A 14,818-nucleotide genomic window follows, 5' to 3' on the forward strand; every position below is an offset into this window, starting at 1 on the left:
AGATCCTCATAATTAATAAGAGGTTTCAAAGACTTCCGGTTATGTCCATTTTCATTTTATTATCACCTATGTGTGTATGTGTTTCTGTGTGTTCAGCAAAGCCTTTATTATTCTACTCCCCTAAAATGATTCCAATTTGGATAATACTGGTATATTTATAGCCTATGAATTTGTCTACAACTATGTCACACACCTCAACAAATAGTTTTGCTTCTTATCATTTATACTACCAAATATAATGTAGCTTTCTCTGTTTTCCCCCCATATCTCCTGAATGGGCAAAACCTAAATCCTAAATGAACCTGGATAGCAGAGAGGTGGAGCCACTGTCACATCCAAAGCCCTGCCACTTGTACTAGCCAGGATGGAAGGTGTGGTGGTTTTTTTCCTTCATATTTGCTGCACCAACTCCAAGTTATCACAGCAGAGGCGCCCACAGCTGGCTATGTCCTGTCCCTAATCAGGGAATTAGGAATACGCTGCAAGTTAATATGCCTTTAATTATCTACTGTAACATTAGCAGCAGCTCACACTGTTAAATTTATCTACATTCTGACCCAAGTGAAATGTACTACAGGATTTATACTGTTGACTTATTCAAATAAAAACAATTCTTGATTACAGCAAGCTAATGCTTAGAATACAATATAAAGGTCATTCTTTTTACCTGTATAGGAAGAGATCTTTGGCCAGACGCTTGGGCCCAATGATTTTGAAGATGATCTCATACGTCTCAAGGGCCTTCCGGTGCACCCCACCTGGCAAGGCAGGGTGAAGGCATTGGGCAAGGCGCTTTCCTATGGTCAGCTTTTTTGGGACTACTTGGTACTTTGCATTGTTTTGAAGAACCTGACAGAAAACATTGCAAGACATTCAAAACCCAATTTCTCTCAGACGGCAGTTTACTGAACTGATCGATTTGAAGGTTTCTGAATCCGTTCCCCTTGGCAGAATGTGATGCATTAGGAAAACCACCTCTCGTGGAGATTCCCAAACTTCCGATGTAACAAACTGACCTGCTTTATTAACTCGCTGCCTTATCTACATTACAAAATTCACTCACAGGAAGCCACAGCAGGTTAAAACGGGGGTTGGATCCGTGTGGCCCATTCAACACTGCTAAGCTCCAATTCCCACCATCCCCAACTGCTGTCCAGGCTGGATGGGGAAGATGGGAGCTGAAGTCCAACAACATGAGACGGCCACAAGTTCCCCGTTCAAAAGTTAAAGGCTCTTTTATTTTTCAGGCAATTATTGTGTGTTTTATCGGTCAAAGCAAGCACACACCTCGTATGGAATAAACTAACACTTCAGTTATTTAAATCAGTAGGCATGCAACACTTCTAGGGAGTGATGAAGAATCTTGATTTACATACATTCAATTTTATTATTGTTTATTAATATATGTACCAAAATGCTTCCTCTAGTAAGAGAAAATGCTCCGTTTTAAAAGGGACATTTCCCCCCCCCTACAGAATAAGGTTCTTAGAATGTGCACTCCTGGTGCCAGTCGCCAGACAGATGTAACAATAGTGACTTTTTAAAAACTGTGGCAAGTGTCAATCTCCTGACATCATTATGACAGGGTGTTCCACCTTCCTTCCCTTCAATAATAACTCATTCAAAAACCTTTATCTGGTGTGTGGCCTAAGAGAAAGTATCCACCAAGCAGAATAATTCTGACACCCACTACACTAAGTAATAACCTGATGATTAAAATGATCTGCCAGTCCACTCCTTTTTTAAATACAGTGGTGCCCCGCAAGACGAATGCCTCGCAAGACGGAAAACTCGCTAGACGAAAGTGTTTTCTGTTTTGGAGGTGCTTCGCAAAACAAATTTCCTATGGGCTTGCTTCGCAAGACGACAATGTCTTGCGAGTTCCTGCTGGTTTTTTTCCCTTTCCCCCCCTTTTTCTAAGCTGCTAAGCCGCTTATCAGCTGATCCGATCAGCAGATAAGACGCTAAAAGCCGCTAATAGCGCTAATCCGCTAATCCTTCAATGGGCTTGCTTCGCAAGACGAAAAAACCGCTAGACGAAGAGAATCACAGAACGGATTCTTTTCGTCTTGCGAGGCACCACTGTAGTTCGGCAGGGGAATCTAGATTATGAATGCTTTCTACTTATTTCAATTCCCCCCCTCAAAACTTTGCATGCATTTCACCCAATCCTTCTAAGTCTTCTCATACCTTGTTAAGCTTTCCAAGAGATGAGATTAAATCAGCCCATTCACTGGAGTACTCGAAGCTTTTTAGAGCCTTGTCAACAGCTGCTACATAGTTCCTGTACTTGGAATCACCCAGTAGCTCCAGCTCCTCCGCATTCATCCTCCCGCAGAGTCCCACTAGAGACCAGATTGTAATTCATGTAAAGTTGTGAGCTGAAAAAGATGGAGCAACATGATTTCCCTAATCCACAACTTTTAACTACTGTTGCATTCAGACAGTTAAGCAAATACTGTATTTTTTGCTCTATAAGACTCACTTTTTCCCTCCTAAAAAAGTAAGGGGAAATGTGTGTGCATCTTATGGAGCGAATGCAGGCTGCGCAGCTATCCCAGAAGCCAGAACAGCAAGAGGGATTGCTGCTTTCACTGTGCAGCGATCCCTCTTGCTGTTCTGGCTTCTGAGATTCAGAATATTTTTTTTTCTTGTTTTCCTCCTCCAAAAACTAGGTGCGTCTTGTGGTCTGGTGCGTCTTATAGAGCGAAAAATACGGTATATATGGCCATGATAGACAGAGGTAACAGTCTGTAAAAAATACTATCAAATTTCTGTTTTTGAGAAAGAAACTAGTGAAGCTCATTTTGTTTTTAAAGAAATCTGGTGAGCTCATAAATAGTGATCCAATACGCCAAGTGGATAAACAGTCTGCATTTTATGTGAAGAGAATCTCATTAATTTTATACAATTTTAAGGCACAATTTGTGATTCCTCTTTTGGGGCTTGCCGTATTTGACAAATCCCTTCCTTCAGCAGTTCCAGGCAGACAACCTGAAAAGGAAGGAAGTTTCTGAAGCCTCTAATAGGCAACTGAAAGTGGCTTGGGCACTGCTTTTAGCTTGATGGGTTGCAAGTTGTGGAAACGTGCACTAAATCAAATGCCCAAGGGCAATGTATGCTCACGTGGCTAACTCAACCAATCAAATCTTTTCTCTTTCTCCAGTTCCTGACATAAAACCCCTTTCAAATTTATAAAACAAGTTAGATGCTGCAAATGTTTTCCTTTGCTTTTCCACCAAAGCTACAACCAACTAAAGAGAGAAAAAAGAACACTTCCAAAACAGATGTTGCAAAAACTAATTTTACACCTTGGTAATAATACTCAGATTAGCATTTGGAAAGTGTGAAACAGATTTAATTATGTAGCTATGAAGAACAAAAAGGTCGCATACGTATCCTAAAACACATGAGACCCCAAATCTTCATTTGGCAATGCTAAAGATGAGTTCATGAGGTCAAGGAAACTCTAAGATGCAATAAAACATCCTGAATCACACTTAGCTGATAAAAACTTTTTAGTTTTGAACTATGCTCCCTCAGAGGCCTCTCAGGTGCGGCAGGGCCTCCTCCCCCCACCTGAAATTCAGCTCGATAAAGCACTTGACTGCAGCCAACAGGGTATGTTTCAGTAGAATGCTTGGTGGCAAGTGTGTGTGTGGCTTCACTGGTTTGCAACTGTGCCCCCAACCCCACAAAGGTCAAAGACGCCTGGCTTACATTATTTCCATCCGAGGGCATTCAGAATTTGGGCACTGCAGCCACTAGCTCAATCAACACTGTGGAATCTTTCTCAATACTTGGTATTCCCTTCCACCCTGAACTGTAATTTTATAGTTATTTGGGGCAGGGAAGCGGGCATAAACATATTGCTCCTACCCACAATTGTCTCTTTCTCACACATACAGTGACGGATTGCCCACCTAATATCACAAGCAATGGGCATTTTTTTAGCTATAACAGAAAACGGTCCCTAAGCGAGGTACTCTACTCCCACTCTCCAGGAACGAATGCAGGTATTTACTTATATGGGAGAAAATTCTGAGACTTTGTTAGCCCGGGCAGTGAACCTGATCTTTATAAACTGGGAACACCCCAGGGGCAGAATGTAAAGCAGGTTTTGCCATCTCTACTGCACATTGAAAATGGTGGGCAGTTGTAGATTATGTCAGGAAAGACAAAAGGAAGTATTTCCCCCCCACACACTGTACGTAATTAATTTATGGAATTTGCTGCCACGAGGTGATGCAATGATCATTGGGCTTAGATGGCTTTAAAATGGGATTAGACAAATTCATGGACCGATACGGACTTCCTGTGCTCAGAGAAAGCATGTCACTCCTTAGTACTTCAGAACATCAACTTTAAAGAAAGGAACTTTAATAATCTTCAAAAAATGAAATCATAAACAGAAGTATCTAGAGCAGAAACTGGTCTTCCAACTTTCCTTTCAGTAGCTACAAAAAAAAAAACATTCAGCAAATGAAAGGTGTTATGTGGAGAAAGTTACTTTATCACACCTATGAGAATACAAAATATAGAGGATTAAAAATAACAATGGTTCTTGCACTTTTTAAAATTTTATATACGGAAGATTAACTACATGGTATTATCCTCTTCATGGGTTGCCAGCTGGGGGAAAATGATTTCACTGTTACTTTACCAAAGACCTTGGAAAATTAATTTTTCTGCTTGTCATTTCAAAGCCTACACTGGAAAATTCAGTTTTCTTTCTGCAAAGAACATTCCACTGACCTTAAGGCCTATGTCTGATCAAGCAGCAGGAAACAAAGTTTGGTACCCTTGATGCAGAACTAAAGAAAAAATCTTCACAATACAAAACTTTGTTGTTTCAGTAAATGCAACATTGGACAGGAGAACACAGATGCATTGCATTTCCCCCCTAGCAAGGTAATGGTAATAGCTTTGAGGCTGCATAAATGGGCTGCCTGCTCCAAGGCAGTAGCATAACCCAATAAGCAAATGCTGAACTCTTGCCCTTGCCATGTCTGTCCCATAATCCATACATAGGAGCTAATCACTGGCCCATCTTAAGCTGTAGCATGACGGATGCTGTGAACATTAGGGCTCATATAGCACATTCATTCCATGGAAGTCATTAAACAAAACGTTTCTGCTTTTGTCCTTTGGGACATCTTTCCCATTACTCACATTTCCTTAAAGCTTAGCATCCAGTCTTGGTCATACTTAGAGAAGACCCACTGAAATCAACGGGGCTTCAATCAATGACAAACTTAAGTTCAGTGATTTCAGTGTGCCGACTCTAAGCACAACTATCATTGCAAACCTAAGCCTACTACCTGGAAGTAAGCCCTACTGAATTCAACAGAATTTACAACTAATCTGATGCGGTCAGGTTGTGCTTCAAGTCTGGATTCAAACCCATGTTTCTTAAAAATTAATGCTCCTTACTAAGGTTCTATATCTTCTGTTAGACTCATGATCCAACGAAAGGCTGGCTATTCACACCATGAAGGAAATGAGCTTTATGTGGACTTCGTGTATGGACGATTGCATTTATATGGACTGCTGCACATAATGTGGGAATGCATATTTTTGAGGTCTGTCCATTTGGGACTTACAGGATTAATTTGTGATCCTTGCCCTGACCTGGGACTCAGTTAGGAAGAGGGAACTCCACTGTGTATATGAGAGCTGGCATGTTCCTTGTTTCAAAGGGCTCTATGACTTCCTGTAGCCTGCAGGTTATGACTGGCAGGGCAGGTAGACAAAGTATTTATCTAGCCTGGAGGCAGGCAGTTCAAGGATGAAATCAGGAAACATCGAAAGGCTTTTGTATGCCTGTGAGACAAAAGGTGGCAAAGAAATGTATAATGGGATTGCACTGGGGGCAACAGAGGAGAGTTGAGAGTTGGCTCTAGGATATGTAATTAGAGGGAGAAAGGATCATGTTTAACCCTTGTTTGTTTGTTTGCTCTACTGGGGAAAATATTGGTTTTCTCTAACTTTTACATATGCCATTTCTTAAAACTATCCCCTCCTCCATCTTAGTAAACTTTTTACCTTGCTCATAAACCTGTTGTGGTCTTTTATTTTAACACCCCCACACCTAGAAGCTATACATTAAGAAGCTTCAGGCAGACCCAAGGAAAGTTTGTAGGCTGATTAATAAAAGGCGGTCATGTAGAACTACCGGTAATTCCCCTTTATCTAGTGGCAGCAAGTTTTTTCAAGGGGAAGCACAGGCTGAGCAGAAGGATACACTGTGTTAGTGGCCAGGTCTCTTCCTTCAGACAACACGGGGCCCAGGGTAGTTAGGAAGTGGCCCATCACACACCCATTTATCCAGTTGTGCAAGAAACTGTCAACAGTCTACATTTCAGGCAAAATGTTGTCAACTCTAGTTACAGTGTTTATGTACAAATTCTCATTGCCTACTACTATGAGTATCATTTTTTATAATTCTACTTCTATTGTGTTGTTGAATATTTCACAGTCATAGTTTTATTCCTGTTGTAAATCATATTGAAGCAGATAAATAAATGTGTATCCATACACTGGCTAGTATTTTGTAAAGCTACAAACTTTCCTGGAAGTCTTATGCCCTGGAAATGAGACAGCCAAAAATACATGTTAAAAAGTAGACACCACAGTGTACTTCCTAAGAACTTATTCCATCAACCATCCTTATGATTCTTGAGTATGGAATAAAACAATGTTTTCAGTATTTATACTTATAGGTAAATCCTAATGAGTTCAGTGAGGCTTACCTATGATTATGTGAATATATGATTGCAGCCTCATGTACACAATTTAATCCTCTCAGCATGTACCGTAAATTGGGTTAGTACTTTTATTCCCATACTGTATTGAAGATAGTAGTATCTACTGAGAGGGAGTAGCTTGCCTAAAGCCACATTAGAGTCAAACTTGGGGAGTCCTGTACAGTAACAGCCCATGGATAACTCACTATCAAAGCATCTAATGCCCAATATTTCTGTTTAGTTACTGTACTTTCCTCATCAGCTAAAGGCAAACAATGCTACATTCTTCAAATGAATACAGCAGGAACATGAAGACAACAGGGTTTTTCAGAAAACTGGAATGCCAGATCAAACAACAGACTTTCTGTATCCAGTATTTTCTAACTGAATATGAGTGGGTAGAATTTTTGTATGCCTTTGATTTTTTAAACATAGCAGCTTAAAGCCTGCCTTCTTTGCTATTAACAAAGCTGCAGATTTTATAAAACATTTGTGACAATTACTCTTAATTACATAATAATCAGCTAGTGCATATTATCAATCCAAAGAATATAATTATTTTTGCAAACTAGGATCACACCACATTTGAAAATATTGTGAGGGTACACAAAACATAAAGAAAGAAACAAACTAACAAAATACAAAGTTAAAGCACTAAGACTGCATTAAATCCACCTGTAAAGTCAGCAGGAACAATATTCTACAAAGCTACCCTGAAAAGGGTAGGGGGGAGAGTATAAAAAACAAATGGTTGCCACCATCCTAATTTCTGGGTGGAGTGCATTCCAAAGTGTGAGGGATGCCATCCCAAAAGCTCTGTCTCAGGTGCTTCTTAAATGAATACGACACACAGTGCACATTTGTTGCACTTACAGCTTAACTACTCTTATGCCAGATCCCTCAAGTAGTACTACAATTAGACACAACCCTATTTATAACACAAGTTAGGAGGATAATGCCCCACAGCTTTCTCTCACCCATATCAATTTATATATTCAAAGGCAAATTCCATCATAAACTCCAAAGTGAGGATAAGGGTCCATCAAGAGCAACCAGAAACTTAGCAACACACATTTAATACTGGAAAGCCTCCAATATACTCCACCATGGGAGTAATTGTTATTGTTACTTTCTGCATAGCTGCCAGCATCGCAAGGGAAGAATGCTGCCACTCTTTCAAAATGGCACCAGGCTGGGTAGTATTAGTTGCAAAGCCTCCTCAATAGGCGGAGGATACAAAATACGCAATTGTGGTGCAGCCAACCACCTCAGTCATGTATTTTCCCCTGTCCTTTGACAAAGGCAAGAGTCTCTTTGCCTCCCTTCTCCTTTCATGCACCCCAGTTGCTAATATTCCCTGCCTGATTCAAGATGCAGGCAAACAACAGTACGGAGCTGAGGTGCCTATGTGGAGGACTGTGCCAAAGAACCTGGGGCTTTGCATGTTGGGGAAAACCCTTTGTATCCATTCTTGCTCAGTTCAAAACACAGTCCCACTGATAACTCTAGAAGCTCTACAAGATATCAGAGTTGAAACATTAACTAAAGTGAAAGCAGCAATTGCTATTCTAGGAATTGCTGTGAAGAACCTCAAGGGATGAAATTTCCTTGTTTATTTTTCCCTTTCTCTAGGCATCCTGTCAGATTAAGAAGCCTTCAGTACTTGACTCAGCTTGTTTGGCTTCTTCAGCAATTGTACTCTGGAATGTCCTGTGTTGATGATCTTTAGAAAATGACAAACAGCATTTGAAAATTACTCATATAAGATGTGGCTAGGGTGGGGGGTGGGCTTTGGTGACAAAGAACAACTTTGATAGTGTGAAATGTCTGGTGCAAGGGACCCCAATTTATTTCATTCTGTGCTTTATTCTCTATAAAAACAAGTCTTCCTTTTTCCCTATTATTTTATAATTAGCAAATTCAACCAGCATCCTGTAACAGATGCTCTATCACTGAATTACAGCATTTGAAGGATTCTAAAGCAATTATTTCTAAATCCAAGAAAAGGGTCTTAATTGTTACTGTTCACAACCTATAGCCCAAGCATCATTTAACTTTTCTGAAAAATTAGGAAAAAGATACCCACATTTAAAACTACAGAAGCTTAATAATAGTATAATGTGCTGCTGATAAAGCACTTATACAATATGTTTATTTAGCATCCATTATGCTATTTCCATTATATGTATATAAGATTGAAGCTGCACTCCTGCGTGCACTTACCAAGGAACAAGCCCCATCAAACATGAAAGTGCTTATTTCCACAAATCGCATTGTGGGAGACAGTAATCGGCTCAGTGATATCCAAATTGACAAACCACTGGCTCAATGCATGAGCTTCTAGTGCCTCTCCTTGGGACAGAAGATAGATACCATGTCAACCACTGCACTTTACAAGAGGCAAAGAAAACTGCTTACTAATGCAGTTTATAATTACTAATCTACATAAACATAGCACAGAGAGAACAGAAAAAGCCAATTTATTAGTTACTCAGATTTGCAAGTGGGCTTTGAAAGACAATGTAGAAAGGGGTTACTAATCTGTGTTGCCTTTATGTGCAAAAAAACCACACTGAACTGCAGCAGATTGAATTTGAAGAAGGGACACAAAGAAAAGGGTGAGTACAATCCTATGCTTGCTTACTCAGAAATAAGTCTGACTGTATTTGAGCCTGCTCCTTTATAAGTGTTCAGCTTGAACAAGTGAATGAAAGTAGAGAATGCAAAATGCCAACTATTAGAAGGTCACATCATACTCTAGCAGCTAAACCAAATAACCATGAACTCCTGTTCATTATTCACAGTAACTGGGGTTGGAGATGCATGATTCTGAAGAGTGGATTAGTTTACCCTTTAAGAGAAGTTTTTAACAGTATAAAGACTCTAAAGGGGCGGGGCAGAGAGCTACAGGTGGCTGTTATTTAAAATAAATGAGCTCAGAGTGCAAAGGTGTGGTGTGTGCGCAGCAGGCAGATGATGAATTCTCACTCTCCCCACCCCCACCCCCTGCATAACAAAATATAAGAAGACTGAGAGGATGTCAGGGAAGAGAAATCCCCCCCCCCCCCGTTCTTCACACAACCAGGGTGGCTAAGACATTGGCAATGGGGACGCCAAAGGTGAACTAGTCAACACCTTGTGACTGTATCTGATGAAGATGGGAGAGGCACAAGAGATGATGATGATGGCTCTTTCTGATGGGCCCTGCTCCATTTATTTTCAGCCCCCACCCCATGGAGGGGGCTGTCATGAGGGAACGGGAGATAGAAGGAAACATTAGTGGCAGACAGGAGAAACTCACTCATAAGCATATTTGGAGACATAAAAGACCAGGTGGCATCTCCTCGCACCTCTCCCCATCCACCCTATACTTCTGAATCTCGCCCCCAAGGAGGAGAGGAAGGAGACCCTCCAATAAGGGATGCCCCCACCCTGCCCCCCTTAACCCCCAAACCTTAACGCTTATATACCCTCCCCCCGTCACAACCAGGCACCGAAAAAGCGGGGAGCAGAAAAGGGTTGGGGGAGGGCGCGTCGCAGGGGGAAAGGGTTACCTTGGCGTCCCAAGCCGGAAGAGCCCCCGCCGCCTAAACACACCGGAGAGGGCACTGACAGCTCCCAGCATGCAGCGCGGCCGCCTTCCTTCCGCCCTCCCTCCGGCTCGCTTCTCCTTGCGCAACAGCGACACCTGCCGGCTCTCCAGAACGTTCCACCGCTGGAATCCTACCCCCCCCCCCCCGGCCTCGGCTTCTGCGCGCGCCGGAGAGTTCGCCCTCCGCGCTGCGCGTGCATCTTTCCGGGCCGCGGCTCTGTATCCGCACTCGCCAACCCGGGCAGTAAAGCCCCTCGGCCACACGTCTGTCTTCGAGGAAACCTGCCTTTATTAAATTTGTCGGGCGCTTTATCTTGCCCAGGGCAACCCCAAAGCGACTTACAACGACCCAAACAACATGGGCATAGCCAGGGGGGTGCAGCTGCGCCCCCAATCAATCAAGTAAATAAATAAAAATACTTTACTAATTCTGTCGCAGATAACTCTGTTCGGCACCCCCACATACGTAAAGCCTGCCCCCACTAAAAAGTTGCCTATGCCCATGCCAAACAAACAGACAACAAACCCCGCAGAAAGCGATTAAAACCAAGGGTAAAAGAGAAATGAAATTCTGCCACCAGCAGATATATGGGCCCTGTATACGCGAACAAGGCAATTCTTGCACTGTTCTGGAATCCAAGTGAGGGAATAGGAAGCGGCCCCTCTGTGTTTGCCTGCGCGCATTAGTTGCACGACGGAAGTCTCAGAGGGTGCAATTAAATGTATATCTGTCTCCAACAGAAGCGAGCCATTTACCCCTGGGTCCCGGCTTCCGAAGCTGTCCTCGACCTCTGGTAATCGAAGGCACGCTGCTTCCATACCTGGAGGCTCTGCATCAGGGCGCGTGCCTCCAGACGCTGACGACTCCAACTCCCACCAGCCCGATGGTCAGGGATATGATAGGAGCTTCAGCTCTACAACACTTGGAGGGCCGCGAGTCCCCCATCTCGCTTAACAGCCTTCACTAATAATACGCAGTTTGTGAATTTAAGGCTCTGCTATCCACTAAGGACGCTTAGGCTGCAATCCTATACACACACACACACACACACACACACCTGGGAGTAAGTCCCACAAAAGTTTCGCACCGCTTTGTAGGAAATGCATACTTTTTTGTGCGTTCTGCAATTTTCTAAAGGAGACGTACTAGTATACACGTATAGGATTTCATTGCAAGCCCACAATGATATTTTGAAATTGTTATTATGGCCTTAAGGCAATAAACCTTTTTGATTGTAAGCCTGGAACCCTGTATGAGTTAACCTCGGAGCAGGCCCAATGGTATCCACTGGAACTTAATTCTAAGTAGATTGCAATCCCCTCCCCCAAGGCCACAGATATTTTTCTCTCCAAAGTACCATATTCAAAAGACCGAGCCCTTTAAAAGAAACAAAAGGCCTCTTTGGATTGCAAGGTGGGACACTTGCTTGCAACGAGAGCTGGACTAAGAAATCCACACACCATTTTAAACGGCATCTTAGTCTTGCTCCGAGCTATCAGTCCCAAATGACGCCACGTGGCGCACAAACGATTCCAAAAACGCAACTTTCCTGAGCCCGTTCAATTCGAAATCGGAGAAAAACCTGAGAAATCCTTTCCTCGGAGCTGAGCAATTGGAGGGTGAGCACTCGCACCTACAAGTTTGCACCCAGGAAGAAGGGACGCCGGCTCTTCTATTTCCTTAAAGCCAGCCACTGGTTGCCTGGCGATGGAGAGGGCGCTGTGGCGAAGACGGAGACTTTCTCTTTGCCGGTAGAGGCCGGTTTCGCTTAAGCGCTTCCTGGGCTGAGCTTGGCGTTTCCCCTCCTCCTCCTCCCCCACGTGGGTCCGCTCCCCGGGCAGGTCTGAATTTCGCCGCGGATACAATATTTGGATGTCCCCAACCCAGTGTCTCAGTGGCACGCGCTGGCTTAATGGACGAGATCGCAATGTTTTTGGAAATTAGGCAGGGGACGCAGAGTGGGCTGCTGATTATCCGGTATTTATTTTAACTCTTTCCAACGCCCCCTTCCCGTTTTAAGAGAAGTTGCATCTATTTTGCGATAGCCTCCTTTTCTTCCAGGCAATTCGAGGCAGCCGCCGTAGGGTCTCTGTGCAATCTCCTATCCAGACACGGATTAGATCTAGGTTAGTTTCGGCCGCAGTGGCAATGAGTGGGATCAAAGGTACTTCACCCTCCTTCTGTCCCAGCCCTCTTTCTCCCTTCCTTCAGCTGGTTAAACCTCCCTTCCTCTGCCTCGACGATGATGAGGTTGATTGGCCCCATACTGCTGTTAAGCTTTCCCCTTCAGAATTGTGGTAGGGAAAGTGTAACAATTTTCACTCCTCGCAGCCCCCTCTGTGCTGATCAGCTGACTGGGGAACAGCTGAGACTGGTTAAAAGTATGCTGGACTGCAGAAAAGGCACTCCTCTGCAGAAAGGTTGGGATATGAATTTAATAATAAATATTTATCAATGTGCCTCCCCTTTCTTCCTGTTGCTTGGCTGGCCAGTGGGAAGATAGTTGTGGGTCATGTCGGGTTAGGCAGTGGGCTTGAAGCTGCCCATGGAGTGCAGATTGCACATTTCTGAACAAGAAATAAGGGAGAAAGGCATGTTTCTTATTAAGTATGTCTGTTGACCATAGACTGTGCATATTTCCCAGATAATTTACATAATGCAATCAAGATATGTACCTTCTCTAAGACCTGTTGGGGATTATGCATTTTGCCTGGGAAATGTGAACAATTCCCACTTCGTGAGAGGATTATGTGCACATTGTCCATGAGGCCTAGTGAACGCATTATGGTCAGCTATTGTGCTCATTGATCACTCAATTTATATTCCCCTTAATATATATTGTGCTTCCCAATTCAGGACTGCACTTCGTACATCTGATGATATAGTCTCCAACCCATGCACGTTTAAGACACAAAGCTCTGTAAACTATAAGGTGCAAGTTGTACTACAAAACAGTGGTACCTCGGGTTACAGACACTTCGGGTTACACGTTTTCAGGTTATGGACGTGCCGAAACCTGGAAGTACCGGAACGCGTTACTTCCGGGTTTCGGCGCTCGCACATGCGCAGAAACGCTAAATCGCACTTTGCGCATGCGCAGAAAGGCCAAATCGCGTCATGTGCGTGCGCAGATGTGGTGCTGCGGGTTGCAAACGCGCCTCCCGCACGGATCATGTTCGGAACCCGAGGTTCCACTGTAAACTAATCTGGTTACTCCTCTAGAATTTGCCATGTGGGTTTTAGAGACTTTATTGCAAGGTCAGGAAGTTCATGATATCAGAATACTAGGGAAACTACATTAAGACAAGTTCAGGTCTGTAGAGTAAACGTCTTCCTTGGTGATGTCATATGCTGGGCTCATGTGGAACCCTGGTTCAGAAATTCTCCAAGAGTTTGGTAAACAGACCTTCATTGGCACGGTGGCCCTGATCAGATGGAGCACACGTGTGGCTTCAACAGGAAGAGAACTTTTGAGGACAACAGCTCACTGGGCATCCAGCTTCCTTATGATCAGCTTCCCAGCCTGGACGTCAGTTAGGTGTGACCCCTGGCTGCACACCACCTCCTTTTGAAACCTGGATCCTCAAACTCCTTCCATTAGTTTTTCTCCCTCTCTGGCTCAACCAGGACTCAAGATAGTCTCTGTGTGGCTATCCATCTCCCCTTGTAGGAAATTTTGATGGCCCATCAAGGTCCGCAGTTGTGTCTGTTTTCTTTCTGACTTGTCAGGGCACCCTGCAGGGAGGGGAAGCTGCAAGTCTTTTCTGCCTGCAGGCTCTCCTCCCAGCTTACTTCTGCTAGCAAGCCTTGTGAAACTGATATGGCATCACAGAAGGTATGTGGCACATTATGTGGCCATAATGAGTTTTTAGTGGCACTCTGTCCACACATACACACAAATAGCGAGTGACTAAAGTGCTCTTAGGGACGCGGGTGGCGCTGTGGGTTAAACCACAGAGCCTAGGACTTGCTGATCAGAAGGTTGGCAGTTCGAATCCCCGCAACAGGGTGAGCTCCCGTGCTTGGTCCCTGCTCCTGCCAACCTAGCAGTTCGAAAGCACGTCAAAGTGCAAGTAGATAAATAGGTACCGCTCCGGCGGGAAGGTAAACTGCATTTCTGTGCGCTGCTCTGGTTCGCCAGAAGCGGCTTAGTCATGCTGGCCACATGATCCGGAAGCTGTCTGCAGACAAACACCAGCTCCCTCGGCCTATAGAGCGAGATGAGTGCCGCAACCCCAGAGTCGGTCACGACTGGACCTAATGGTCAGGGGTCCCTTTACCTTTACCTTAAAGTGCTCTTACGTGCAGGCAATAGGAATCTGAGATATGTGTTCTCAGTAGTGCTGTGTTTCACTGATATGTAATTGCTTCTTAATATTTATCGTTCAGACCTCTGCTTAAGACAATTGTTATTCTCCCAGGCATTTGAATGAGTTGCATTTCATGGAACCCAAGGGTATGTTAAACAATGGAAACTGG

At 43.7% G+C, this 14,818-nt stretch overlaps 2 protein-coding genes across 3 annotated transcripts in view; one reads left to right on the forward strand and one right to left on the reverse strand.

The window, feature by feature from the left end:
* DOP1A (DOP1 leucine zipper like protein A) overlaps positions 1 to 11,942 on the reverse strand; it is a 52,931-nt gene extending 40,989 nt beyond the window's left edge. Inside the window, exons 1-3 of the mRNA XM_082216966.1 lie at positions 11,800 to 11,942; positions 2,191 to 2,381; positions 668 to 849 (exon numbers count right to left, since the gene is read on the reverse strand). Coding sequence (XP_082073092.1) covers positions 668 to 849; positions 2,191 to 2,328 — 320 coding nt within the window. The 5' untranslated portion in view covers positions 2,329 to 2,381; positions 11,800 to 11,942. The remainder of the gene's footprint in view (positions 1 to 667; positions 850 to 2,190; positions 2,382 to 11,799) is intronic.
* A 207-nt stretch (positions 11,943 to 12,149) lies between these two features.
* Positions 12,150 to 14,818, forward strand: part of UBE3D (ubiquitin protein ligase E3D) — a 56,075-nt gene continuing 53,406 nt past the window's right edge. For both annotated transcript variants that reach the window (XM_082216954.1, XM_082216955.1), the window contains exon 1: positions 12,150 to 12,316. In XM_082216954.1, the coding sequence (XP_082073080.1) occupies positions 12,252 to 12,316 (65 nt within the window). In that variant the 5' untranslated portion in view covers positions 12,150 to 12,251. The remainder of the gene's footprint in view (positions 12,317 to 14,818) is intronic.

The sequence above is a fragment of the Podarcis vaucheri genome (genome assembly GCF_965113315.1).
Source record: "Podarcis vaucheri genome assembly, chromosome: 3".
Lineage (NCBI taxonomy): Eukaryota > Metazoa > Chordata > Lepidosauria > Squamata > Lacertidae > Podarcis > Podarcis vaucheri.